This window comes from Ostrea edulis, chromosome 1 (genome assembly GCF_947568905.1).
Source record: "Ostrea edulis chromosome 1, xbOstEdul1.1, whole genome shotgun sequence".
Classification (NCBI taxonomy): Eukaryota; Metazoa; Mollusca; class Bivalvia; order Ostreida; family Ostreidae; genus Ostrea; species Ostrea edulis.
In genome coordinates, this window is record NC_079164.1 from 13,252,288 (window position 1) to 13,279,960 (window position 27,673).

At 36.8% G+C, this 27,673-nt stretch overlaps 2 protein-coding genes and 1 long non-coding RNA gene across 9 annotated transcripts; 2 read left to right on the forward strand and 1 right to left on the reverse strand.

Moving 5' to 3' along the window:
* The first annotated feature begins 358 nt into the window (after window positions 1–358).
* On the forward strand, window positions 359–25,902 carry LOC125664014 (prostaglandin E2 receptor EP4 subtype-like). 6 transcript variants are annotated; one of them, XR_008799620.1, is made up of 3 exons: window positions 23,422–23,612; window positions 24,058–24,181; window positions 25,154–25,902. XR_008799620.1 is itself a non-coding variant. In XM_056152723.1 (2 exons), the coding sequence occupies exons 1-2, from the start codon at window positions 424–426 to the stop codon at window positions 2,175–2,177; spliced, it is 819 nt and encodes a 272-aa protein (XP_056008698.1). In that variant the 5' UTR covers window positions 359–423; the 3' UTR covers window positions 2,178–2,540. The 6 variants fall into 6 exon arrangements, 4 of the variants coding, with proteins under 4 accessions (XP_056008698.1, XP_048752454.2, XP_056008697.1 ...); XR_008799621.1 differs by having other exon boundaries at window positions 23,429–23,534; XM_056152723.1 differs by lacking the exons at window positions 23,422–23,612; window positions 24,058–24,181; window positions 25,154–25,902 and adding exons at window positions 359–1,194; window positions 2,130–2,540.
* LOC130051213 (uncharacterized) lies at window positions 5,409–6,726 on the forward strand. Of its 2 annotated transcripts, XR_008799623.1 has the most exons (3): window positions 5,409–5,486; window positions 5,647–5,781; window positions 6,260–6,726. It is a non-coding gene; the product is annotated as an uncharacterized LOC130051213 (long non-coding RNA). The 2 variants fall into 2 exon arrangements; XR_008799622.1 differs by lacking the exon at window positions 5,409–5,486 and having other exon boundaries at window positions 5,600–5,781.
* LOC125664015 (thromboxane A2 receptor-like) lies at window positions 11,395–12,960 on the reverse strand. The gene is made up of 2 exons (XM_048896498.2): window positions 12,057–12,960; window positions 11,395–11,860 (listed from the first exon to the last, which is right to left on the reverse strand). The coding sequence occupies exons 1-2, from the start codon at window positions 12,819–12,821 to the stop codon at window positions 11,657–11,659; spliced, it is 969 nt and encodes a 322-aa protein (XP_048752455.2). The 5' UTR covers window positions 12,822–12,960; the 3' UTR covers window positions 11,395–11,656.
* Window positions 25,903–27,673: the final 1,771 nt, after the last annotated feature.

Genomic DNA, 27,673 nt, shown 5'->3' on the forward strand with positions numbered 1-27,673 from the left:
TAAGGTTCTTTGTAATGGCCTCAGCAGGCTTCCCTATTATATAAATGTCGAATTATGTCTTTTGTACAGGTAGAATTCGAAATATCTTGTCTTTTTCACCGACGTTATACAGTAATCAAATTCTAATAGGTGGACATATTGTGCTGATTTGTTAAAAAATCAGGTGGACATATTGTGACACTTTGAAAAAAATGGGCGGACAAGTTGTGCAGGCGGACATATAAGGACAGTTTGCTCCAAAATTGGGCGGGCATATAGCGAAGGCGGACATATTGTGCAGGCGGACATATGAGGACTCAACACATACCAAACAACGAGGAAATGCTTGAAAAATTAAAACAATAATGCCTAATACTGACTTATTTCCTTCCGCAATTTTTGTCTTAGCATACACCTTATCCTACAAGTTCTGAGATTGTTACGATGAATATTCTCGTAAATGAAAAGGAAAACGTCACTCCCAGCTATGATTTTCCTCTTTGTTATAGAAATGATACAGCCACGTCCTGGGTACCTACGTCAATGGAATTCTTCTTTGGAGTGTTTGGAAATTTCATTGCCCTCATCCTACTTTGGATCAACCGCCATGATCATTACTGGGACTCGTTCTATAAGTTCTTTACTGGTTTAGTCATTACTGACTTCATTGGAGTAATCGTCGTTTACCCTATCGCAACCATTAGATACGCCTCGGATTTCACGTGGTGTTACCCGAAAAATCTGTGTAAATTCGTTTCTTTCATTTTTGTCGATGCTCATTTATCGGGGGCGTTACTAATCTGTGCCATGGCTGTGGACAGATTCATGTATTCAATGAGCAATACGATCTCAAACAGGACCTATACCTTCATTTTGATAGGTATATGGATTATCGCGAGTTTGGTATCCCTATTACACCTTATTGGTGTTGGACAATCTAATTTATACTTTCCTGGATCATGGTGTTACTTCGACTTCATAAATGATACGACCGGAAATCGCATTATGTCGTACCTTTACTCTATATTTGGTTTTATCATTGTATTGGTTACCATCCTCATGTACGTTATTACAATGATTCGCATCTGTAGAGACCCAGAAAGAAGTGGTTATTTTCTGGACGCCAATCGAGTTTCCGGATACTACGACTCTCATGTTATGGTTTTTATGACTGCTGTTACCGTGCTGTTTGTTATCTTATGGACTCCTTTCCTAGTAAGTACTTACATCTACACACTTTAAGGACAAAATTAGATCAGTAATTTACTCTGTCCGTGTGTGTCCTCATATTACACCTATATCATTTGAAATAGATGTACAATCTAGTTATACAATTTTTGAATTTTCACTCCATCACGGTCTTAATAGTTAATAAAGGATCGGATTCCTAATGTACACATATTATCACCTGCATATCACGTTTATATCTCGCAACTGATTCGATACGAAAGACTTTGTTCTGTGCATGATCAGTCTTTAAATCGAGGAAGGCTACTGACAAACAAATTGAAGTTACAGAGTTCTCAACAGTCTCAGTCAAAGTCAGAGTTTCGCAAATTTTATGGTCGTTATAATGATCCTAGTTTGCCAATACAACCTATTTACAAACGAATTTGTGATGAAATCATATTGGTTTTAGAGATGTGCACTAAATTTTGTGATGCATTAATGTACCTTATATCTTCCTAATCAAAGACCAATCTAGTTTCGTCAGAGTATCTTAGAATTCTGGAACCTGTATGGATTATAACTGTTAAGTTCAGAACATAATACAGATAGCAAGATTTGAAAGTGACTACTATTTCCTGGATAAGTGAATTTTTTTAGGCAAGTTGAATCCCAAGAAAATTTTAAACATAACTTGGTCTGTGTAAATGATCGAGATCAATTTCGAAATTAAGTTCAATCTAAAGTATCTACAAAACCTTAAATGTGTCATACAAAAATGAATGTATTTAACAATCATTACTAGAGAGTTATGGGGTTTTAATCTCATTTAAAGTCAACGTTTCGCAAATATGTCATTTAAATGATCTAATTTGCAAAACAATTCTGTCATCAAGTCGAATGCTGTCGGACGTTTTTCATAGCAATTGTTAGACTGTTCGTTACATCCTAATTTTGACTATGAAATACTCCGTTTATCAAAGGATCAAGGCGGATGTAATTTGTCAACAGGGGATACTTACTTCACCTAGGCACCTTATCACACCTCTGATGTGTACAGCGGTTCGTGTTTGCCCTACTCTCAGGTTTTCATTCTTTATCATGGTAATTTTGAGATTGATCACTGTTCGTTATCTTGACATTTCCATATTGCAACAAACAAATGCTAACTTAAGTTCAGATTCAATTTTTCAAGTAAGTATATATTCTACCATGGTGATATGAAGTTGATGTGTTTAACAATACATGGAATCAAATTAACTTTGAATAAACTATCAAAACATGCAGAGTGGAGGTATTCTTAAAAGAGATATGAGTCTAGTTTTCAATATTAATCTCTAGAAATTTTCTATTTCATAGAAACACGTTATAATGAGGAATACCATGTTTCTTTATCCTCTACAGGTGGACGTATTCTTACACGCTACCAATATCAGAACACAGCGCGATAATGACAAATTAGAGTTATGGCTTGTTCGAAATGCTGTGAACAATGCCATTCTGGATCCATGGCTGTACATTGTGCTTAGAAAGGAATCCCTAAGAAAAATCGTTTTGTTTTATCGCAAGTGCAGAAGAGCATCAAATCCTCAAGAATTGAACCAACCTGGTGTTGACGAAACAGACGTTTTGCTTCCGAAATAGACTTGACACTGTGGTGTCATCAATATTGTGAAAATGTATTGTTGTAATATGCACCATCGTGGAAAGTGCCTTTATAAAAAAAAAATCGTGCTTAGAGGGAGATAATATAATATGATAAAGAAGGATTATAAAAACTAAGGACAATTCTTTCATCATACAAACTAGCAGAGTGAGGTGCAGTAGGATTACTGTCTAAAGATGTTGCGTATGGATAGCCCGTATAAATATATTTCTGTCTTAAATGATATTTAACATGTATTCTAATGTATCATCATATATCCAAGTGATGTACATAATTTTTAATCCGTTGTAAGTATTCGGACACCCAAGTATATTTTGATGGCCGTTTGTATTTTTGTATTCGTTCGCCGTCGTGCATAGTTGGTTAACAATCAAATATTCATCTGAAATATTGCTGGATCAATGTTCGCCCTATTTGGCATATGTATAATGGATTAGGGAAGAATACGTTTATCTTCAGTGATCATTGTTACCCAGAGGGAGGGGGTAGATGATCATTGTTACCCAGAGGGAGGGGGTAGATGATCATTGGTACCCAGAGGGAGGGGTAGATGATCATTGGTACCCAGAGGGAGGGGGTAGATGATCATTGGTACCCAGAGGGAGGGGGTAGATGATTATTGGTACCCAGAGGGAGGGGGTAGATGATCATTGGTACCCAGAGGGAGGGGGTAGATGATCACTGGTACCCAGAGGGAGGGGTAGATGATCCTTGGTACCCAGAGGGAGAGGGTAGATGATCATTGGTACCCAGAGGGAGGGTGTAGATTATTGGTACCCAGAGGGAGGGGGTAGATGATCATTGGTACCCAGAGGGAGAGGGTAGATGATCATTGTTACCCAGAGGGAGGGATAGATTATCATTGGTACCCAGAGGGAGGGTGTAGATGATTATTGGTACCCAGAGGGAGGGGGTAGATGATCATTGTTACCCAGACGGAGGGGTAGATGATCATTGGTACACAGAGGGAGGGGGTAGATGATCATTGTTACCCAGAGGGAGGGGTAGATGATCATTGGTACACAGAGGGAGGGGTTAGGTGATCATTGGTACCCAGAGGGAGAGGGTAGAGGGCAAATATCTAACGGGTGAACTGTAGGCTCTGTCGGATTAGCATGGATAATGCATGATTGTTCCTACATGTAAGTCAGGGATTAATTTTTCCAATGAATTTCCCTGTAAACCTTCTTCACTGCTGGACATTTCGCAACCTTCTGAGTGCATAGCCATTAAGCAAATAGAAGACTCTACCAAATTCATGAAAATCATTAAGTGAAATTCAAAATTAAATTAAGATCATGTAAATGAGCAATTTGCTTTCTCATGAGAGAATAAAGGGCACATGAAACTCGTTTCCATGCATTGCTTCTCCCTTGAACTTATAGGAATAAATTTCAGAACTTTGAGAACGACCACCTTGTAACTAGGGAATGGTGTACTATGCAACCTGTCAATGAGTCAAATGTTCGTCACCAAAAATCGAATTCAATGATTGACTGATTGATTGTATCTTGTTTAACTTTCGATAATTTTTCACTCGTATGGAAACGTCACCAATACCGGTGAAGGGCTTCAATTTAGGCCTATGCTCGGCGCTTACGGCCATTGAGCAGTGAGGGTTCTTTAGCGTGCCACACCTACTGTGACACGGGACATCCGTTTTTAAGGTCATCTCCGAGGACCCGTGACATTCACACTGATACCGAGCGTTTGGGGATGGAACTGTCACTACCTGTTTAGCGACTTAACTTAGATCTGTTGCGGTCGGGATTCGAACCCCGACATTCCGAATGCGGGGAGAACGCTCCGCCTCTAGACCACCGCGGCGAAAATTGCTCAACATTATATATTTCAGTAATAACACCAGTATTTAATTATTTCAAACACTTTGTAACCTCAAAACAGGCACATGGATATATAATTTTGGTAATTAAATAATTATTGTCTTGCAAAACTAATTCTTCCTTATATATTTATCCCGTGGGGATCCGGGTTAGAATAGGTCCTCAGTACCCCTTGCTTGTCGTTAGAGGCAACTAAATGGGGCAGTCCTTCGGATGAGACCGTAAAAACCGAGGTCCCGTGTCACAGCAGGTGTAGCACGATGAAGATCTCTCCCTGCTCAAAGGCCGTAAGCGCCGAGCATAGGCCTAAATTTTGCAGCCCTTTACCGGCAGTGGTGACATTTCCATATGAGTGAAAGATTCTCGAGAAGGACGTTAAACAATATTTAATCAATGAATCAATCCTTATACATTTATTTACACTAAAAACGGGTATCTTACGTAGTTTTATTAGGTGTATCTTGTTCTTGTACAAAATAAAAATTTTATTAGTCAGTATAATATTTTCCTATGCCATTGAGATATTGTAAGAAAAATAGTTAAAATGTAATATGAATCTGCATGAGTCATCCAGTGCATGTGCGGTATTCTTGTTGATGGCAACGCCGTTATCTTATGAATATGTATGAATCGAGGAATGTCACATATTATTAATAGCACATTTTCGAGTTAGTGCCGGAACGCGTGTTTATTCTAGATTTTATATAACGTGATTTCAAGATTTGGTTAGCCTTCGATACTTCCGGTAAAATAGCATATGTTGGGAAGAAACGAAGGGATCAAAAGCAAGATACTACTGCTCAGGGTGAGGACTCGTGGAAGATGGGAAAGTATGGTTATACAAAAAACATTATATTCTATCCCTTTCTGGCACAGACAAAAGATCCGAAAAGCGTGATTAAAGTTGATGAAACAAATAGATTACGAACCTTCGCTTCGAAACATCATGGACTTGTACTAGTTATAGACTGTACTCCAAACACTTCGTAGATTGAACGCCTACAAAGGAAAACCCCTACCTGACTGTTTGCCAACAACAACTATAAACAGCCTTTGAAGTTGAAAAGTACGAGTTCTTTCGACAAGCGGGACGTCGAGCCATCCATCTCACAGTAGCATGAACTGGTTTGTAATTTATATTTTACAAATTAATTCAATGACTGTTCACTATTAATTCCCATACATGTATATATATACATTCTGAATATGTTTATAAAGTTTGTTCAACAAATTATAAAAAATTGCATTGGACATAGTGGAACACTGCGAAAAACAGTGTTGGTGGTGCTAGGAGGGGGGGGGGGGGGTCTCAATTTTATATACGAGGAAATAGACTCATTAGATACTATATTTGGGTAGCAACCTAATGGAGTGTAATATAACTGCTTTCATTTAAAGCTTTATTTAACCTATATGCTTCAGTAATGTTTCGTTTGGTATAAAAACGTTTTTGAAATCAGACCCCCCCCCCCATTTTTTCAAGTGAAGTAGAGACAAATGCGGTGTCGAAGTGCCGCCCCCTTGGTTGCACATTAAAACACTGGTATTATGTTCAAAATATTCAGTACAGCCACAAAATTTATTTTCATTATTCTTTTTCCAGATATCGAAACTTTGTTTTAGTGATGATAATTATTCCACTAATCGCAATTATATTGGTTTCTCGTCACCTCGAAACATCAAGAAAACAGCTGAAATGGAAGTACAGACCGATATAAGAATGGAAGAAATGACAAAGCTCCTGGATTTGAAGTCGAAATCCTAGAACCCTGATGTTGTTTGTCCAGAGAGTCACGTGTACACCCAGTGACGGGAGCGTGAAACAGCATACTGGAGTGTCATTGAATATTTGCACTTTCCATTATCGCAACAATAGATTCTAGATCGATTAGAGAATATTCATGAAAATGTGGGAGCATTTTTTATAAAGTGTATTATAATTTAATGATAGAATGTTGTCATTTATGTTCTAATGAACCGTTATGCACTGGAAAATTGAACGTGTTTTAAGTTTCAAATGCAAACTAGTGCTACTGTAATTTCAAATAAAGTTTATTATCTATCTTCTAATTTGTTTTGAATATTTCTTAGATTGATTATAGTTACCCTCTTGGAATATTTTAATATCAGTTGCTTGGATATTATTACCAATCCATGATCAATTCGTAACATAAAAATGACAGTAGTGATGTTCAAATGTTCATGATGATAATAAAACATAGCCACCAATCAGAGTATAAAAATGATAGCTTTGAAATATCAAGACAATTTGCAGAATGATCAACAACAGTTAGTACAAAAACGAAAGGAACTAAACAGCTGTTGGGAAATGAGAAATTACGATCTACAAAAACATGAAAAATCAAATATATGTTGATGATTGAATGACATACCACAATGGGAATGATATCTGACATGGTGTGATACTTTTACCATATATTTTTGCTTAGCAGTAATATAATCTATTTCTAATATAATTATGACAAAATTGGAACCAAATTTGAAACAACACAAAAACTTTCGCAACACAGATACAACTTCCAGACACAATTTGTCCTGACTGGTGCACCAGCACCCATACATTGTAAGGATTTGACGTATGCCTCGTTACTGGAATCCAGTCCGATTTAATGGCAACTGTTCTGAGCATTTATGACATTTGTACACTTTCAATATGGTTTGAAGTGATTAATCTGAACCCATTTTCGTTCTTGTAAGACTGTACACAGAATCCTGTGTGTAAGTTATAAAATATCGCAAGTTTGAATGTCTGAAATTGGCTGAAAATTCAGACACTTGTTCCATGTGATGAAATGACTTTAATTAATCCCGTTCCCGTTTTCTTCGATGTTAAATCAGTGACGGATTTAGGATTTTCGACCGGGGGGGGGGGGGTGAAAGTAAAGTTTTAGCCAAAATAGTAAGCCATTTTGGGTGAGAAATCGTGAGTTTTTTACTTGCATTATTTTTGAATTTGTGGCGAAAGGTGGGAGGACTGTTGGACCCCCCCCCCCCCCTCTAAATCCGCCACTGGCGCAGTGCATCAAAAGTTCTTCTGGTACTTACTGAACAATTGGTTCAATATTACACGACCGAATTACATTTTACCAGACCGAAATTCTATAGACAAATTAAAACACTTTGTTTAATATAATTTTATTCACAACAATGTTCAAGTGGTATTACCTCTCAGTTCCACTGCAATCTCGCACAACTCTGAACTAACTAAAAAATTTCTACAAAAGAAACAAGATACCCCTCGATCCGAAAAAAAAAGAGCCTAAGGTCTGTCACTTTCCATTAAAAAATCGATTTAAAAAAAGTTATCTCTTATCGTTTTGAAACTTGACGTTTTAAAACTGGAAATGCCAAGGGCTAACCAAATCTGAGGGCGCGTGTAAAATTCGGGTAAAAACGGTGTTCCGGCAGTAACTCGAAAATGTGCTATTCGGGATTAGCTTCGCGTATATAGCAAAAAATGTTATCGCAAGGGCTTCAAAAGCTGTTTACAATCATATACATTTAATTTTGATGATAAAAACAATTCAAATTTCTTGATTTTTCTGGCTCCAAATTTCCTTCGCTAGGATCCCCGTGTCCATACATGAACGCCCACTGAAGCGGTAGCATAAAACACTGGCTATAGATAGTCATCGTCTAAAAAGGTGTCACTCTGCAGAGTCTATAAGTGGCACATGCTCTAACAGAATGGTTGATTCCCTCGGATTATCCTTCGGGGTATCAAACATTTGTCATATGTATAGTCGTCAAATAGGAAGCTATGAAAGTTCGTATACCTAAATTAAAGATTGCTGTGCTCCATTAAGATACTCAAATACGTTTAATTATTTCTTTTCATATCTCACGTGCTCGAACTCAAAACGTTCTGTACAAAATGTAAAACTTATCATGATATTTTGATCACTAGAAGTTCATTTACTATTAATTTTACCGGGCGTAGTTTTTGTACCTAAGCCTTTCAGAATTTGATCTGTAAATCTTCTGACGTTGTCCACGCTATTGAGTGTAACCTCTGCGGCTTGATTTTTATTGGAGAAACTGTGGATTCAATTAATAAAAGAATATCGGGAAACAGATTATAAATGAATAATAGTGGTAACCAACTTCTCTATAAACATGTTAACCACTTTATCTTGTCCATGAGGGTCAGGATTCTAGAAAAAAAATTCCCACTATACAAACAATCAAACTTTGAATACATAGACAACTAGAAGATCACTTGATCAGGACTGCACTTCCATACGGATGCAATGATAAGTATACAATAAAGCAAATTTGAATAGTCCACAAGGAAATAAAGTGCATGTGATGGGAAGTTTTCCAAATATACAAAGACGTAAACGCAAATATGGACAGCGTTCATATAAAAGATCAAATATACAGGATGTCACGCTTGATTCACTTTTACCTTAAGTCAACAAACGACTAGGTCCACATCATATTTGCACAAAAATTTACTCTATTCCATCGAGAGTCTCAATTACATTATTTGAAGAAGCTAAAGTTAATCCATACTTGGATTTTTCAACAACAGAAAATAGACTGAATTCTATGATTATGGATGTTGTCCATCACAGGCTGTTTAAACCACCGCGGGTAATAAATGATATTCCTTCCGAATCATGTCTTAAGTTCATTAAACTCAGATTTACTGACAAAGGAATAGATGCCATCAACATAGTAACATTCTTCGTTATAAAAGGTCCAGTCTTGTATTCCAACATATTTCAAATGACCAACATCAAAACGTATGAATTTCAATATTTTACAAGACCATTCCTCAGGATGTGGCCTTCAATTCGACTTTTAGATATATCGATGACGTTTTGTCTATTAATAATGATAGATTTCATTCATAACCGATCAACAGGGGATGCTTACTCCTCCTAGGCACCTGATCCCACCTCTGGTGTGTCCAGGGGTCCGTGTTTGCCCAACTATCTATTTTGTATTGCTTGTAGGAGTTATGAGATGGATCACTGTTCGTTATCTTCACCTTGCATGCATATGTCGATTTAATATATCCCTGTGAGCTCGAAATGAAGGACACCACAGAGGCGTCCACTTCTGCTTCATACTTAGATATTTTATTGAAAGTAGACATTAACGGCAAACTGACAACTCAACTGTATGACAAACGGGATGATTTCAGCTTCTCCATCGTCAACTTCCCATATTTGTGTAGCAATATTCCATTATCACCTGCATATGATGTTTATATATCTCAACTGATTCGATATGAAAGAGCTTGTTCTGCGTATAGTAAGTTTTTAAATCGAGGTAAGCTACTGACCAACAAGTTGATGGTACAGGGATTTCAACAGTCTCGATTGAAGTCAGCATTTCGCAAATTCTATGGTCGTTATAACGATCTACTTCGTCAGTACAACCTCGCATTGGGTCAAATGCTGTCTGACGTGTTTCATACTGATTGTTAAGCCGTTCTTGGCACACTGATTTTGACTGCGGATAACTCCGTTTACCTGATCAGGGTATAGGGCTCACGGCGGGTGTAACCGATCAACAGGGGATGCTTACTCCTCCTAGGCACCTGATCCCACCTCTGGTGTGTCCAGGGGTCCGTGTTTACCCAACTATCTATTTTGTATTGCTTATAGGAGTTATGAGATTGATCACTGTTCGTTATCTTCACCTTGCATTAAAGACTAGACTTTTTGACATCATAGACATTTGCTTCTTCAACAAAAAATGGAAAAAAGGGAAATATTTGTATCAAGTGATAAGTCATCCAAAAATTACTTTGTTAAACACTCTGATTCCACGCACAAGTACTCTGAAGTTGAAATGAAAAATATGCTTGAGTTCTTCATTGACAATATCTTCATAGTACTTGGTGATCAGGTCTTACAACAGTCTGTTCGAATTCCCATGGGCATGAATTGTGCTCCTTCGTTAACTGACCTGGGTTTTTTTTTATTCTTATGAAGCAAATTAAAGTTTATTCAAAAGCTTCTACATGACAAGAAATATTTCTTGCTGTGACTTTCAACTTAACATTTAGATATATCGACGACGTTTCACCCATTAGCAATAATCATTTTCAGTTATATGTCAATTCGATATATCCCAATGAACTCGAAACAAATGACGTATCAGAGTCCTCCATATCTGCTTCGTATATAAGTACTTAATTAAAAATGGATTTATGTAGCAATATTCCATCATCATCTGCATATGGTGTTTATATCTCTCAACTGATTCAATAGACAATAGCTAGTTCGGCGAATGATCAATATTTTTACAAAATCGAATCAAGTCACTGACAAACAAGTTGATAGGGGTTTCAACAGTCTTGTCTAAAGTCACTATTTCTCAAATTTTACGGTCGTTTTAACGATCTAATTTACCAATGCAACGTATTATTGGGTAAAATGCTGTTTGACGTATTTCATACCGATTGGTAGGCCGTTGATGATACATTGAGTTTGACTACGGATTACTCATTTTACCTGATTAAGAAATGGGGCTCGCGGTGGGTGTGACCGACAGTCAACAGGGGATGCTTCCTCCTTGGTACCAGATCCCACCTCTGGTAGATTCAGGGGTCAGTGTTTGCACAACGGTCATTATTGTATTCCTTATAGGAGTTATGAGATATATCACAATTCGTTATCTTCAAAATTCATTAGGCTGATCACTGTTCGTTATCTTCCCTTTTTTCTAACAGCATTAAAATGAAAATTAAAAATCCCACTCATCAGTAGTAATCGATTTACATGTATATAAAATCGACTTTCAAACATAATATTCATATAAAAATAGATTTTGTGACAAATATGAATCTTGAAGCGTCACATATCTTCAAAAGCACCACCTGATATTCTACCGTAGGCAACTGAAATATAAAGGATGTCTGCTAAGATGTAATTGTCAAATGGAATTGTTTCTGTTTATATATTTAGACAATGAAGAAGTGAAGATATGATATGATGATACAATTGCAATATCCTTATTTCTTTCACGGAAGCAACGATACATTCTCGGGTGGTTTTGGTCTTTGAAAAATTTTGTAAAATGCGACTAATTTTCTAATTGACTCCTTCCTGAGAACAATGTACAGCCATGGGTCGATGATGGCATTCAGGAAAGTCAGACGTTCATACCACATCTCATGAGAATCGTTTCCGTTTCTAATTCCTGCGGCATGTAGAAATATATCAATCTGCAATACAGAAAGATGTGAATGAACAACATTATAATGTGTTTGATTAATTGATTTAGTGATTGTTTTACGAGAAGTTTTAATTCATATTGAGACGTCACTAGTTGACAGACAGGAATAAGTGAAATAACATTGAAAATATAAAAAAAGGAATATTACATATTTCAAAGCGTTATTGTAGCAGCCTTGTACTCACATATAATGGGGTATATATCACTACAAAACACACTGTGACTGCAATGATGAAAACCATGACGTGGTAGTCGTAATATCCCGACACTAAACTAGAATCCAAAAGTGTTCCTCTGGCATGAGGGTCCAGACAGATTTTACACATTGTAAAGGTGTTTGCTATTAAAGTAATTAACACTAGTAGTAATCCAGTAATCGAATAAAAATAGGACATGAAGAAGTCACCAGCATTTTTTATATCAATGAAATCGAAGTAACACCAGGACCCAGGATAGTACAATTGAGCTGATCCGACACCAACCAATTGTAACATGGCGACGACGGAGGAGATCAACCATATCAATATTACCACGAGTGTGTATCTTTTTCCAGCAATTGGATTCCGCAGAAACCTTGGTATTGTAAGAACAATCAGTCTGTCGACAGACATCGCACAGATTAACAAGGCAGCGGCTAAATGAGCATCCACCATAGCAAAGGATACTAACTCACATTGATAGGTTGAAAAACAGTAGTGGAAGTTAGAGCTGTACCGCTTAAGAGCGAAAGGAAATGTGACGAGAACCCCCGTAAAATCAGTGATGACTAGAGCTGTAAACATCTTGTAGAAAGATGACCATTTGTGTTCTCTTCTATTTAGCCAGATTAAGAGCATTGCCGCGGCATTACTACATATACCGAAGAGGAATTCCAGAGCTGTGGGCACCCAGGAAGCCTCAATGGTAGTCATATTGCAGATCTGATACTCGGCTGCTGTGTGGTTTGACATCTTTACATTTATGTTTGGTTTGAAAGTTGAAGTTTTGATATACACGATATAGTATCACTGATGGGCACTTCGTCAAAATAAACCCTCGAACAATGATAACATTATAATACCTTTACGTACGTCCGTCAATCAAACTACTTCCGTGTTGATATGAAATTGAAATGTATCTTTATGTCTAGCAGTTTTATTTTTTATTACAAACGATTTTGAAATTAGTATTTTGAAGTAATCTACCAAACGTGAATATTTGCCTTGATGAACAATATATTAGGACCAGTACACACTGTATGAGATTTAAATGGATTAAGTCAATATGCAAAGATAACTCAATGCACATTATCTATTTCACATGGCGTATTAGATAATATTAGGTTTTCCATTCCCATGCTTCATTGTCACAATTCACGCTAATAAAGGTCTCGTGTTCACATCAACGCAAAGAGGTATAGCGCATTTGCTGACGAAATGGCCGACTCAGAAATTTAAATGGAAAACACCGGTTTCCAATAATAGACGGGCGTGTTATATTTAAATATAAGGCCAACATTTTTTATGATTCGTTAACCAAGATAAATAACTGCCGCAGTTTAGCATAACTGACATTTATATGAGTCGTTCTTTAATTAATAAACCATTTTCCTATTTGGAATGATGAACAGAACAATATTTTCATAGGTGCATTCATATTGAGTTTTTATATTTACTTTTGAGAAGTCAAACTGTATAACAGTTCTTTTCCTCCCTTGACCTATTTTTACTTTTTACATGCTCTGCATTTGTGTCCTTTTTCTTGTAATATTTGTTTAGATTTTCGTCAGCCACATTACGGTTTGAAAATGCTGTGCATACAGGAACATGTTAGTGTAAACAAACGGAACTACAGTGATCTCGGAATAAATTCCCTTTCTTTAAGTCGTAACTTGCAAATAATAGAAGTAATGAATAATATTTGTTATAATATATGTATCGCATTTAACCCCCTCCCCTCAAGGAAACAACCCCCAAAAATTGAAATTGGACTTGAACTCGGAATGATGTATAGTTTAATTGGAAGATTACCGAACACCTAAACCACTAGGCCACCCAGGCATGCAAGTTTAAAGGATTTATGTTTGACAGGCTGCTAAATCTCAAGGTAAATTTTGAGAACGATTTTTTTCATATTTTATCAATTTTCAACAAGAGGGCCACCTTAAACCAAATTTCCTCAAACGGACTTATATACAGTCATAATCAAGTAAAACAATTTCAGTGTTTATTTCTGGTTTATGGTGGCCTTTTGCAACAGTTTGCATTTTTTTATGCCCATTACCTTACATCTACTATATACTCTATATAATCACGGTGGTGTTTATGCTTATCAAATAAAGATACTATCTACATATTGATATCTTTATTATGTAATTTGGGTAAACACAAGTATAAACTGACATTGTATAGCAGAATATTTGTAAAAAATGATATTCAAGAAAAAGGTATTTATGTAGACGAAATTGCATACCAAGTACGCTATACCCCTTTTGACTGATATTGATGCTTTAACGCAAATTTTGATAAGGAAAGATTAGGATATATAACTGCACCATATACTTCTTCCCCGGAAGTTTAATAAATTTCTCTTGCTGCGGAACTTGATGACATCACCTTTAAATGTCCGACACTCGAGTTATTTTGAACACAGTTAAGAATCGGTTTAGTTGAATACAAGACATTTAAAGACTTTACAAGCAAAGTGTGTCAAGTATAGTTTTAAAACATTAAAACCTGTAAGAAACATATCGCTCTTGAAATGCGATATAAAAAGAAAATACTTTGTGTCCCTTGATGAAAAGGGAACATATTGTCGGTCGGTCGGCATGTTGTTTGGTAAACCAATTGTTGTCGGCTCAATAAATTTAGAACCTTTTGCTTGACGGATATCGATTGATTGATTGTATCTTGCTTAACGTCTCACCGAGAATTTTTCACTGATATGAAGACGTCACCAAGACCGGTGAAGGGCTTCAAGCTCGGCGCTTACGGCCACTGAGCAGGGAGGGTGCTTTAGCGTGCCACACCTACTGTGACACGGGTCATCCGTTTTTAAGGTCATCTCCGAGGACCCGTAACATTCACACCTGATGCCGAGCGCTTGGCGATGGAACTGTCACTACCTGTTTTAACGACTTTGGTCTGTCGCGGCCGGGATTCGAACCCCGACCTTCCGCATGCGGGGCGAACGCTCTAACCTCTTGGTCACCGCGGCGGTTGACGGATATCGAAGTTATGGGATATCGAAGTTAATATACTTGAATCCCCACCCCCGAAACGTACATGACCCCGATTGATTGGTCACAATGCCATTTGTTTAGGGCCAACCAACTTTGAACATAAAAAATATTCTCCTGCTTAATATGTTGAGAGCCCTTTTCTTGACAAACATCAAATTTGGTATACTGGTTCATACTAAAGAGCAAATGTGTCTTATCAGTGCCCTACTAGTTAATGAAACCAAATGTGACTATAGGTCTCTTCTCCGTTCGTCCATCCGTTCTGCTGTCTGTAAGTCTGTCTGCCCCATTGGTTTTCCATACCTGTTCCTGTTATGTTTGCGAATATTCATAATTTGTAACTTGCAGTTTTGTTTCAGAGAATTCGTAATATTTGATCAAAAAGTAAGAACGAAATTAATGTTATATTTTTACGTTTTTAAATTCCTCGGGATTGGGATCGTGTTCCGATGGAAATGCTTTAAAAGAAGGGCATATGAATAAAGGCAGTCGACGAAACTCGGTCGCTGATTGTGCAAATAATAATTTCATTAATTCAAAATTCATTTATCGCATTAGGAACATATGAAATAGAAAATAAATCATTTGTTAATTAATCACTCGAGTATATTTTTCTGTAATCTGAGGGAAGTCTGATCAGTGGCAGTACTCAATTTACCGCATTCCAGTTGCTGGAAGTAGTATTACAAGCAGGGTTCAGAAGTCCTTTAGAAGTAATTGAAATGCAGATTTGAATGATATATCGGTACCTACTTATGAGATTGATCACTGTTCGTTATCTTCACCTTGCATCGGTGTGTTGTTTTGTATTGCGTATCGGCGATTATCATTCCGTGGGGATTCGAATTAGAATAGGTCCTCAGTATTCCTTGCTTGTCGTAAGAGTCGACTAAATGGGGCGGCCCTTCGGAGGAGACCGCAATATCTGAGGTCCCGTGTCACGGCAGGTGTGACAGGATAAAGATCCCTCCCTGCTGAAAGGCCTTAAGCGCCGAGCATAGGCGTAAGTTTTGCAGCCCTTTACCGGCAATGGTGACGTCTCCATATTCAGGATGAAAAATCTCGAGAGGGACGTTAAATAATATAAAATCAATTAATGAATGCCCAAGTAATTTTGGCAAAAGTATCATATCTGGGTCACAAGTATCTAAACTACATCAAACCTAGGCAAACGGTATTTCGCACGATGACGGGAGTTCCGAATTATCTTGATTGCTTTGATAATCATAGCGATCGCTGGCTCGTACTGTGAGCTCTGATGACAAAAGCGCGCAAAATGATACGAACTAAATCTGAACCTTTAATCACTCGGAACAGCTCTGCAGATTCCATCTTAGATATAGGGTACCGGAATTTGCCGAATAAGCCTTTAAGAAAAACATTTTGACACCAATTCAAGAAAATGGAGGATATTTTGTAACTCCTTGGACTACGATTGTGAACTTACATGGATTATCATCCCAATCTTGTGTTCTCCTAGCTCCAAAATTCAGTGCACCATTTGGCCTAATGTTTAACTAAGTACAATGTTGATTGAAAGCAGGATGAGATGATGTGTGATGTCATGTCTACGTTTTGGCGTACGTCATAATAAGACTGGCAGTGGCGGATCTGAATACTTGTTATTTCTATTTGTAAAAGTCGTGCAACCGGGACAACATACGTACAAATTACCCAATATAGCATCGAATATACATTGAGGATAATCGACTGCAAACCACAAACCTATACACATCCAACACATGAACTGTTTTTGCAAATAATGTTATTCATATGCCTTTAAAGTTATTCTGTCAAACTATGAAGCTATTTTATTTAATCATACAATTAGAACAGGTTCATATGACATGGACTTTGTAAGCGTTACCCCGTATATGTACCTCCGTCCTTTTCCAATATTTTGAAATTAACAATCCATCAGTCAAACTTCAATTTTTTTTAATATCGAGGCGTTTATGACAAAAATTGATGCAACTAATGCGTATCCAAACTCCATTGATTTAAGCTATTCATAAAATTACACCAAAAAATTAATGAAATTTGGATTTTTAAAATAAATGTGATGGAGTTTAAAAACACATTAGTTTTAATCTATTGATGTTAGAAAATTTAGGGAAGAAATCAATTTGACCAATGGTTATTTTATTAGAAATAAACAAATTCATTTAAAAGAAACTTTGCTTTTTCCGTGTCTAAAAATAAGAACTGCTTAAATCTATTTCTGTAGTACGTCCGGTAATGCAAACCACGACCCCCCCCCCCCCCCCCCATGATACGTGTAACCAATCATGCAACTTACTTTGCATGTCACACTTCATACTCGGTATACAAGAACCACCCAAACCCAGTTTGTTTTAAAATCAAAAGGTTAAAGGTCAAAACCTCACTTTTTAATGAATACCTTGTTAACTTGCAATTAAACTTGCATTTATGCGTATAAGAATACCTCATTTTGTGGCCCTTGTAACATCAACTTGAAGGATGAAGGTAAGGAACAGTCATCAATCTCATAACTCCTATAGGGGATACAAAATAAAAAGTTAGGCAAACACAGACCTCTGGGCAAACCAGAGGTGGAATCAGGTGCCTAGGGGAGTAAGCATCCCCTGTCGACCGTTCACGCCTGTCCCTTGTTCAGGTAAACGGTGTAATCTGTAGTCAAAATGAGTGTGCAAAGAAGGCTGAACAATTGGTATGGAACACATCAGACAGCATTTGACCCAATGATAGGCTGTATTCGCAAACAAGATCATTATAACGACCATAAAATTTGCGAAATGCTGACTTTAAGTGAGACTGTTGAAACCACTGTAACATCGGCTTGTTTGTCAGTAACCTGCCTCCATTTATAAACTGATCATACGCAGAACCTCTTCATATTACCATTTTATCTGATTTGATAAATATTCATAATGCACTGCATTGTTTTTGGTGATCCATCAAAATAGCTTATGATTTTATTACTCTTTTCATTTTAATCTCACAAGGCCATGAATAAATTCAATCTGAATATAAAAACTCCATTTCTAACTACAGTGTATCTTGGGAATCCTTTGTCTGATAGAGAGGAAATTTGATATTGTGGTTGCCCCTGACCAGTAGACAATTTATATTGTTCACTATCACTACATACGTTCTATATATAAAGTTGATTCGTTACAATATTGTCACACGGGGAATACATGTTTCTAAAACATTTTGTGTTCTTACCAAGGTTTCAGTGAAAACAATTGACACTGTTATGAAAGGAGAATAGTTCCCTGGTAATTGTCACTATGTAAATAAAAAGGAAAAAAAACTTTTCAAAAAATACCTTTCATTTTCTGAGCGTCTTCATATTAATTAAAAATATTTCATTGCAATAACTACTATACGCCACTGAAAAACATGAGCATTTATCTAATTCCATGTATCGTGCCGTTTACTATTGAATCAGTCCAAAAAATCCCTGACTGCTCTAGAGTTGTATCTAATTCCATACCATGTATCGTACCGTTTACTACTGAATCAGTCCAAAAAATCCCTGACTGCTCTAGAGTTGTATCGACGTTATACTGACCACTATGTCCAATGTCTTACCTCTTGTCCACCCCGACTGCTCTAGAGTTGTATCGACGTTATACTGACCACTATGTCCAATTTCTTACCTCTTGTCCACCCCGACCAGCCTCCGATCAATCCCCTGTCACCTCTGTTTATGTCTGACATCCTTTAACCGCCGCCAAGCCTATCTATAAGCTTAACAAGTTTAAAAATGAATGTCTACCGGTTATAAAAATTAACTAATTACTAACATCTTAGGATCAACTGTATATCTATGATAATTTTAAAACCCTTGGGAGTATTGGTAAAATCCTAGCAAAATGTTTATCAAGTAATGCTATATAAGCATTTACCACTACACAAAGGATAATACATTGATTATACATGAAATCATTCATGCTAAACTATATTAAATCTAATCAACTTTCTTTGTTAAATCTCATCTAGTAATAACATGTTGTATTCATAAAAATTCATGGTGCCCCACAAAATGACATGACATGTATTCTTATACGCAAAACTGCAAGTTCAATTGCAATTTAAGATGTTATTCATTAAAACGTGTTTTTGTTATCAAATTCAAAAATATTGCTTAATAAGCCCCATTGATCATGTTGATGCGAAAGTTATGATAAATACTGATAAAATGAGTTAAACAATCAAGGTTATGCATTTTGATATACTCCTCCTAGGCACCTGATCCCACCTCAGGTATACCCAGGGGTCCGTGTTTGCCCAACTCTCTATTTTGTAATGCTTACAGGAAACATGTATTGCTTACAGGAGTTATTGATCACTGGTCGTTATCTTCACCTTTCATAAAACAATTAACTCAGGATTTATGGTAGTTACAGGGTTCAAAGATATGATTAACACAGCTGATAGCAGGCCCACCTATCGTGAAACATCCAGAAAGGGAAAATCGGTTTATATGTTAACGCCCCATTGGCAAATATGTCAATCATAAAGATATACCACTAACTGTAGATGGTGTCACAAAGTTATGACGAATACATGGCGCAAAAGGCTGTGGCAGTGAGGTTTGTTTAACGTACCAGCTCCTACTGTGAGTCTCTCTTGTTTGTGAGAAACATGTAGAGTAAGATATCCTGATGTTTGACAAAAGTATGTAGAGTAAGATATCCTGATGTTTGACAAAAGTATGTAGAGTGAGGTATCCTGATGTTTGACAAAAGTATGTAGAGTGAGATATCCTGATGTTTGACAAAAGTATGTAGAGTGAGGTATTCTGTTGTTTGTGAGAAATATGTAAAGTGAGATATCGCTTGTTTGTGACAAGCATGTAGAGTGAGATATCGCTTGTTTGTGACAAGCATGTAGAGTGAGATATCGCTTGTTTGTGACAAGCATGTAGAGTGAGATATCGCTTGTTTGTGACAAGCATGTAGAGTGAGATATCGCTTGTTTGTGACAAGCATGTAGAGTGAGATATCGCTTGTTTGTGACAAGCATGTAGAGTGAGATATCGCTTGTTTGTGACAAGCATGTAGAGTGAGATATCGCTTGTTTGTGACAAGCATGTAGAGTGAGATATCCTGTTGTTTGAAAGAGGTATGTAGGGTGATATATCCTGTTATTTGACAGAAGTGTGTAGAGTGAGATATTTCTTGATCCATTTGTTTGTGTTATACAATAAAATTGAAGTATATAAAGCGAGATATTCTCTTTGAGAGAAGTATATACAGTGAGATAATATTTTGTTTCTTATAAGATGCATAGTGACATGCTCTCTTGCTTGTGAGAAGTATGCAGAGTGTGGTATTTTCTTACTTTTGACAAGTATATGGAGTGAGTCATCTTCCTGTTTGTGAATGAATGTAGATTTGTTTGTGAGAAGCGACTATATAGTGAAAAACTTCAAACGTATTCTGCAAAAGCATATGGCAACAATTGTATACACTGTATATCAAATTTGGATTCCAAAAAAAATCAGAATTCACAAAACATTTCGCAAATCAACATCAAAGCGGACTTTCAACACTTTACACGATTATTTTGACATGAAAGGCAGTTGCTTCGTTCACAAAAATGGAAACGGGAAGTATTCATATCTAGTGATAAGTCATTAAAAAATACCTTAATACACACCACTCTGATTCTACGCACAAGTACTATGAAGTTGATATTAAAAAGATGCTACAGTTCCTCTTTGACAATATCGTTTAATCATTGGTGATCAGGTCCGCGGATGTTCCTGTCTTTATACTATTATGGAGCAGAATTTATTTTTAAGAAAAGCTTCTACATGAGAAGAAAAATTCTCTTCATGTGGCCTTCAACTTGACATATAGCTATTTCGACGACGTTTAATCTAGTAACAATAATCGTTTTTATTGAATTGATTGTATTTTCTTTAACATCCCTCTCGATAATTTTTTCACTGATACGGAGACGTCATCAATACCGGTGAAGGACTATTTCTCAGATGAGTGAGGGTTCTTTAGCGTACCATACCTACTGTGACACGAAACATCCGTTTTTAAGGTCATCTCTGAGAACCCGTGACAGTCACATCTGATGCCGAGCGTTTAGCGATGGAACTGTCACTACCTGTTTTAACGACTTAGGTCTGTTGCGGCCGGGATTCGAACCCCGACGTTCCGCATGCGGATGAACGCTCTACCTCTTTACCACCGTAGCGTTTTCATTCAAATGTCGATTCGATATATCATTGAACTCCAATAAAAGACATTAGAGTTCTCACATCAGTTTCGTACCTACATTTAGATATTGTGTTGACGGCAAACTAACTACTCACCTTTTTTGACAAACGGGATGACTTCAGCTTCTCCATCGACAGCTTCCCATATTTTTGCAGCAATATTCCATTATCATCTGGATATGGTAGTTCTGTGAATGGCCAGTTTTTAAATCGAGGCAGGCTACTGGCAAACCAGTCGGAGTTACAGGGGTTTAAACAGTCTCGTATAAAGTTATAATGATCTAGTTTGTCAATACAACTTGCCATTGAGTAAAATGCTGACTTATTTCATGCCGATTTTTAGACCGTTCATGGCACTCTTATTTTGGTTTTCAATTTACCTCATCAAGATATAGGGCTCACGGAAGGTGTGGCCGATCGACAGGGAGGGCTTACTCCTTTTAGGCACCTGATCCCATCTCTGATGTATCCAGGGGTCCGTGTTTGTCCAACTCTTACTTTTGTATTACTTAGCACGCTGTTTTTGGCTATATTTAGCTCTAAAACTTCATAGTTATTTCGGATTTCAAACATTTCGGTTGAGCATCACTGAAGAGACATTATTTGTCGAAATGCGCATCTGATGCATCAAAATTGGTACCGTATAAGTTTTACATTATGACCCCTGGGTCGAGGCCTCTGCTGGTGGACTGTTAGTCCCCGAGGGTCTCTACAGCCCAGTAGCTTAATACTTCGTTACTAGCTTGAAAATACGGATGTATATTGAATTGCTGTCATAAAATTCAGAAATTCATTTCAAAATTAAGGATTATCTCCCTCGTGCATAGCTCTTATTCATGGACGAATTTGGCTCCACTTTTTTGGCACGCTGTTTTTGGCTATATTTAGCTCTAAAACTTCATAGTTATTTCGGATTTCAAACATTTCGGTTGAGCATCACTGAAGAGACATTATTTGTCGAAATGCGCATCTGATGCATCAAAATTGGTACCGTATAAGTTTTACATTATAGGAGTTCACAGTTCGTTATATTGACCTTTACATATATATTTGGGGTAATGTTATGAGCAACACCTGTTTTCTTTCTCTCATCTAAATAGATATCAATTTCCCCAGTTTTTCGGTAAATGAATGGAAAGTTTAATGGTTTATTTTGCAATAGGCGATAAAAATATTTTAAAATATTTCAAATGAAGTTGAAAGTATAGAATTACAGCCATGTGATTTATGATTTGCAAATTATGTATGACACGCTGCATCCAATACCATAGTAAATACATGAACCAAAGGAAAATATTAAGATTTGAAGATGAATATATCTATTATATTTATCTTACGTCGGATCGAAAAGTCCCGTGGGGATCCGGGTTAGAATAGGTCCTCAGTACCCCTTGCTTGTCGTAGAAGGCGACTAAATGGGGTGGGCCTTCGGATGAGACCGCAAAAACTGAGGTCCCGTATCACAGCAGGTGGGGCACGATAAAAATCCCTCCCTGCTCAAAGGCCATAAGCGCCGAGCATAGGCGTAAATTTTGCAGCCCTTTACCGGCAGTGGTGACGTCTCCATAAGAGTGAAATATTCTTGAGAGGGACGTTAAACAATATTTAATAAATCAATCAATCCCATCGAAAAATTTCACAGTTATTAAGACGTCACCAGCTAGATGTAGGTCAAGCACCACAAATTTAGATCTATGCTCAGCGCTCAAGATCATGGCAGTAATGGTTGTAGTGCATTTACAAGTATTGAACAAATTCCTATCTCTCTTTTTTGCAAAGGACCCGACTTTGGAACATTTATGATTTATTAGGTTCGTAGTTACTGAAAAACAACGTGTATCTCTGAATGAAATGGTAGTATTTCCGCAGAAAAATCCATGCACATGTATGCTATAATTCAGTTACTCGTTAAGGCTGATTAATACTGTTTGCTCTGGATTATAACCTGATCCTCTGGTTATCACTCTTTTAATCCAGGAAGACATTTCCTCTAATCTAATATCTTAAACTATTGGGTTGTAGTTCAGAGGTACTCATTCTTAAATGCGGTTATCTCTTATGTAATCATATTTCATCTTCCTGTATACCAGTAGTTAGATAGCATCGTAGACAATATGGAGAGCTTGACTAAAACCTATGATTTTCCTCTTTGTTACAGAAATGATACGGCCACGTCCTGGGTACCCGCGTCTATGGAATTCTTCTTTGGGGTGTTTGGTAATTTCATTGCTCTAATCCTACTTTGGATCAGCCGCCATGAACACCGCTGGGACTCATTCTACAAGCTCTTTACTGGTTTGGTTATTACTGACTTTATCGGAATAGCCATCGTTTACCCCATTGTAACGATTAGATACGCTTCGGATTTCACCTGGTGTTACCCGGAAAATCTGTGTAAATTCATCTCTTTCGTGTTTGTTGATGCTCATTTATCGGGGGCGTTACTAATCTGTGCCATGGCTGTGGACAGATTCATGTATTCAATGAGCAATACGATCTCAAACAGGACCTATACCTTCATTTTGATAGGTATATGGATTATCGCGAGTTTGGTATCCCTGCTACACCTTATTGGTGTTGGACAATCTAATTTATACTTTCCCGGATCATGGTGTTACTTCGACTTCATAAATGATACGACCGGAAATCGCATAATGTCGTACCTTTATTCTATATTTGGTTTTATCATCGTATTTGTTACCACCCTCATGTACGTTATTACAATGATTCGCATCTGTAGAGACCCAGAAAGAAGTGGTTATTTGCTGGACGCCAATCGAGTTTCCGGATACTATGATTCTCATGTTATGGTTTTCATAACAGCTGTCACCGTGCTGTTTGTCATTTTATGGACTCCTCTCTTAGTAAGTACTCATGTACATATATGTTAACGAAAGATCAAATCAGTTATTTACTCTGTTCGTCTGTCTTTCTCCTAATGTCCTATTACACCCAAATGATAAGCAATAGAATCTAGTGATACCTTTTGAATACTGTAAGCCGACTTTTATCCGCGACAACTTTATTTCGTGATGTACTAAGGATGAACTGGTTCGCAGTGACGAATTTTCACGACCAAACATACAAAAAAGATTAAAGGTCTGGTTCGCAGCGAGAAATATTCGCAACGAAATGGATCTTGGGAACCGTGCAAAAATTTGTAGCACGCGAATAAAAGTTAATTTACTGTATTGTCGGACGGAGGTTGTTTTCGATCCACCATACGAGTCTTATGTTTCTTGACATGCCTAAACAGGTTAGAAACCTGACTTTGTGATTGAATGATTTTGGTCGTAGATGTAGTTAGATTTTAAATACCGTAATTGATCTACATTATTATGAGGAAAGATCAAATTAATTTTTGAAGACAAGTTTAGTAGCAAGACAGAATGTGTTTTAGAATAACGACGTAACAAGGGATATATGTGTTTGGATTCACATCATTAAACAAGCTTCAAATCCTGCAACTGTCTAATATTTTCCTGATAAGTAGATATCATTTAAGAGATAGTGCCCAGTGATGGTATTATACCTTTAACAAATAAGAAAGATTAGTCTTCAGTGTTATTTTCTAGAATGTTTTTCATTTGATGAATACCCTGTTATGTTATTCCTAGAAATTTAACCTAAGTTCATATTAATTAATTCATGTACGTATAGAAGTGTCAAACAATACATGGAATAAGATTAACTTTGCATAAAAGACCAACATATGCAGGGTGGTGGTATTCTTTAAGATATAAAAGAGTCTAGGTTTCAATGTTATTCTTTAGAAATTTTCCATTTGATAGATGTGTGTCATAAAGAGGAATAATAAGTTTCTGTATCACTTACAGGTGGACGTATTCTTACACGCTACCAATATCAGAACACAGCACGATAATAACAAAGTAGAGTTGTGGCTTCTTCGAAATGCTGTCAACAATGCCATTCTGGATCCATGGCTATACATTGTGCTCAGAAAGGAGTCCCTGCGAAAAATTGTTTTGTTTTATCGCAAATGCAGAGGGGCGTCAGATCCTCAAGAATTGAACTAACCTGGAGTTGACGAAACGGATGTTTTTCTTCCGAATTAATCTTCATATTGTGGTTTTATCAATAATCTAAAAACGTTGGGATTTGTTTGTCATGTAATTGTTATGTAATTGGGATTATTGCAGTAATGTTCACTCTCAGTTTCCGCCACGTCCTTAGCTACGCTCTTGAAGCAATATTCTTTGATTTCATTGAATTATAGATTCTAATATACAAAAATGAATTTATTTTATTATGTAATTGTTGTATTTTTTGTTATTAGAGCTTCTGTTAGCTTGCAATGATTTACATTGTAGAATCAAAATGAAGGCGAAACTATTCAACGTGATCACCAAGGATTCTAAAGAACGTATCATAGCTAAACTGAACCATCTCACCTTACAAATTAGCAGGCTAACATAAATATTGATAAGCTTACAAAGAAAATATTACTCAAGGACACATGACCCGTAGATATATCTTTTTGTATAATAAAAGTCATTTCTATTTTTTTGTATGATTAGTTCACCAAGTATAATCAGGCAATATAATAAATTATGATGTAATCTTTGATCTGTTTTGTGTATTCTATCAGCCGAGCATATTCAAGTGATGTAATCTTTGATCTGTTTTGTGTATTCTATCAGCCGAGCATATTCAAGTGATGTAATCTTTGATCTGTTTTGTGTATTCTATCAGCCGAGCATATTCAAGTGATGTAATCTTTGATCTGTTTTGTGTATTCTATCAGCCGAGCATATTCAAGTGATGTAATCTTTGATCTGTTTTGTGTATTCTATCAGCCGAGCATATTCAAGTGATGTAATCTTTGATCTGTTTTGTGTATTCTATCAGCCGAGCATATTCAAGTGATGTAATCTTTGATCTGTTTTGTGTATTCTATCAGCCGAGCATATTCAAGTGATGTAATCTTTGATCTGTTTTGTGTATTCTATCAGCCGAGCATATTCAAGTGATGTAATCTTTGATCTGTTTTGTGTATTCTATCAGCCGAGCATATTCAAGTGATGTAATCTTTGATCTGTTTTGTGTATTCTATCAGCCGAGCATATTCAAGTGATTTTTGCAACCTGTGTGTGTCCTTCATCTTGCATCGCACGTTAACATTTAAACATTTTGACTTCTTGTGAAATGTTGTTGGGTAAATTTCTATCCAAGTTAGCAAATACTTAGGGGTTAAGCAACATATTTCTAAATTGTGTGACCTTTGTCAGGGGCGAGGCAATAACTTTGAAGAATGATGTAATTTATATTCTGAAACATATAGCATTTTTAAATGATGTTCATTGATGTTATTAGCATAGAACCAGAATATATGATGGTCCCTATTTCGGGGGTTATAGTGGAAGGGCGCGACTCTCTGGCTGATACAATGAAAATGCATTATTTCTTTGAAACATTTTTTCTTGACTGCTGGACAGTAAATAAAATCAAAGTACTTAAAGTACTCGTGGGAGTTGAACATTGTGGAAATTCAGTTAGAACAGATAGCACTGGAAGGGTAGGGGGATAAATGACTGAATATTATCATGATGTTAGATACAAATCAATTGTTGTTGTTTTTCAAAGCGTTACAACAGCAAACATGGATAATGGAAGGCCCGTGGGCCACAACGCTCCTCGAGTAACTGAAGCCGTGTTGTTGTTTTCTAGAATTTCACCCCTTTATATTCTCATGAAAAAATGTGACCACATAGTATGGCCCAAACATTCAAATCAATATGGTTTTCAATGCCTTGCAGTTATGAAGAAGTTTTTCCCCTGTATAAATACATTCAAGTTTAATCATAGTTGTAGCTAATTCTAAGGATTCATTACATGAAAAGGTAGTCCAATATGCTAAACTGTCACCTGAGTATACTACAATCCTGTAGAGGATCAATGGAATGGTAAATAATTGTATAATAACTCAAAATAAATGAAATGCAAAAAAATTAAAAATTGTCCAGCATCGGAAATGCACAAGCCGAATTACGCAAGGAATGGGCATAGAGGGAACCGGCAGAAAAGTTTGCAAGAATTATCAAGCAGGGAGCAAAATTTTGCGTACATAAATTTCAGCCGACTTAAATCCTTTGTGACCTTGACCTTTAACCCTTGACAAAAATCAATAGGCTTCTTTGTCTCATCAAGGGCGATAATCCATTTAAGTTTAATTGAGATCCTATAATTTGTTAAAAAATCATAGTGCAGAAAACAAAATTTTCTCCAAATTTCAGTCTATTTATAGCCACTGTGACTTTGACCTTGTGACCCCAGAATTGATAGGCTTCTTGTCTTACTTAATCGATCTAAGTTTGATTGGGACCCTATAATTCGCT

Excerpts from the sequence above, each read along its gene's own strand:
- LOC125664014 (XM_048896497.2), top strand. The coding sequence starts at position 424 with ATGAATATTCTCGTAAATGAAAAGGAAAACGTCACTCCCAGCTATGAT. Across the intron at positions 1,195-2,550 it reads TCTTATGGACTCCTTTCCTA|GTGGACGTATTCTTACACGC; the intron begins GTAAGTACTTAC and ends TATCCTCTACAG.
- LOC125664015 (XM_048896498.2), bottom strand. The coding sequence starts at position 12,821 with ATGTCAAACCACACAGCAGCCGAGTATCAGATCTGCAATATGACTACC. Across the intron at positions 11,861-12,056 it reads TGATATATACCCCATTATAT|ATTGATATATTTCTACATGC; the intron begins GTGAGTACAAGG and ends TCTGTATTGCAG.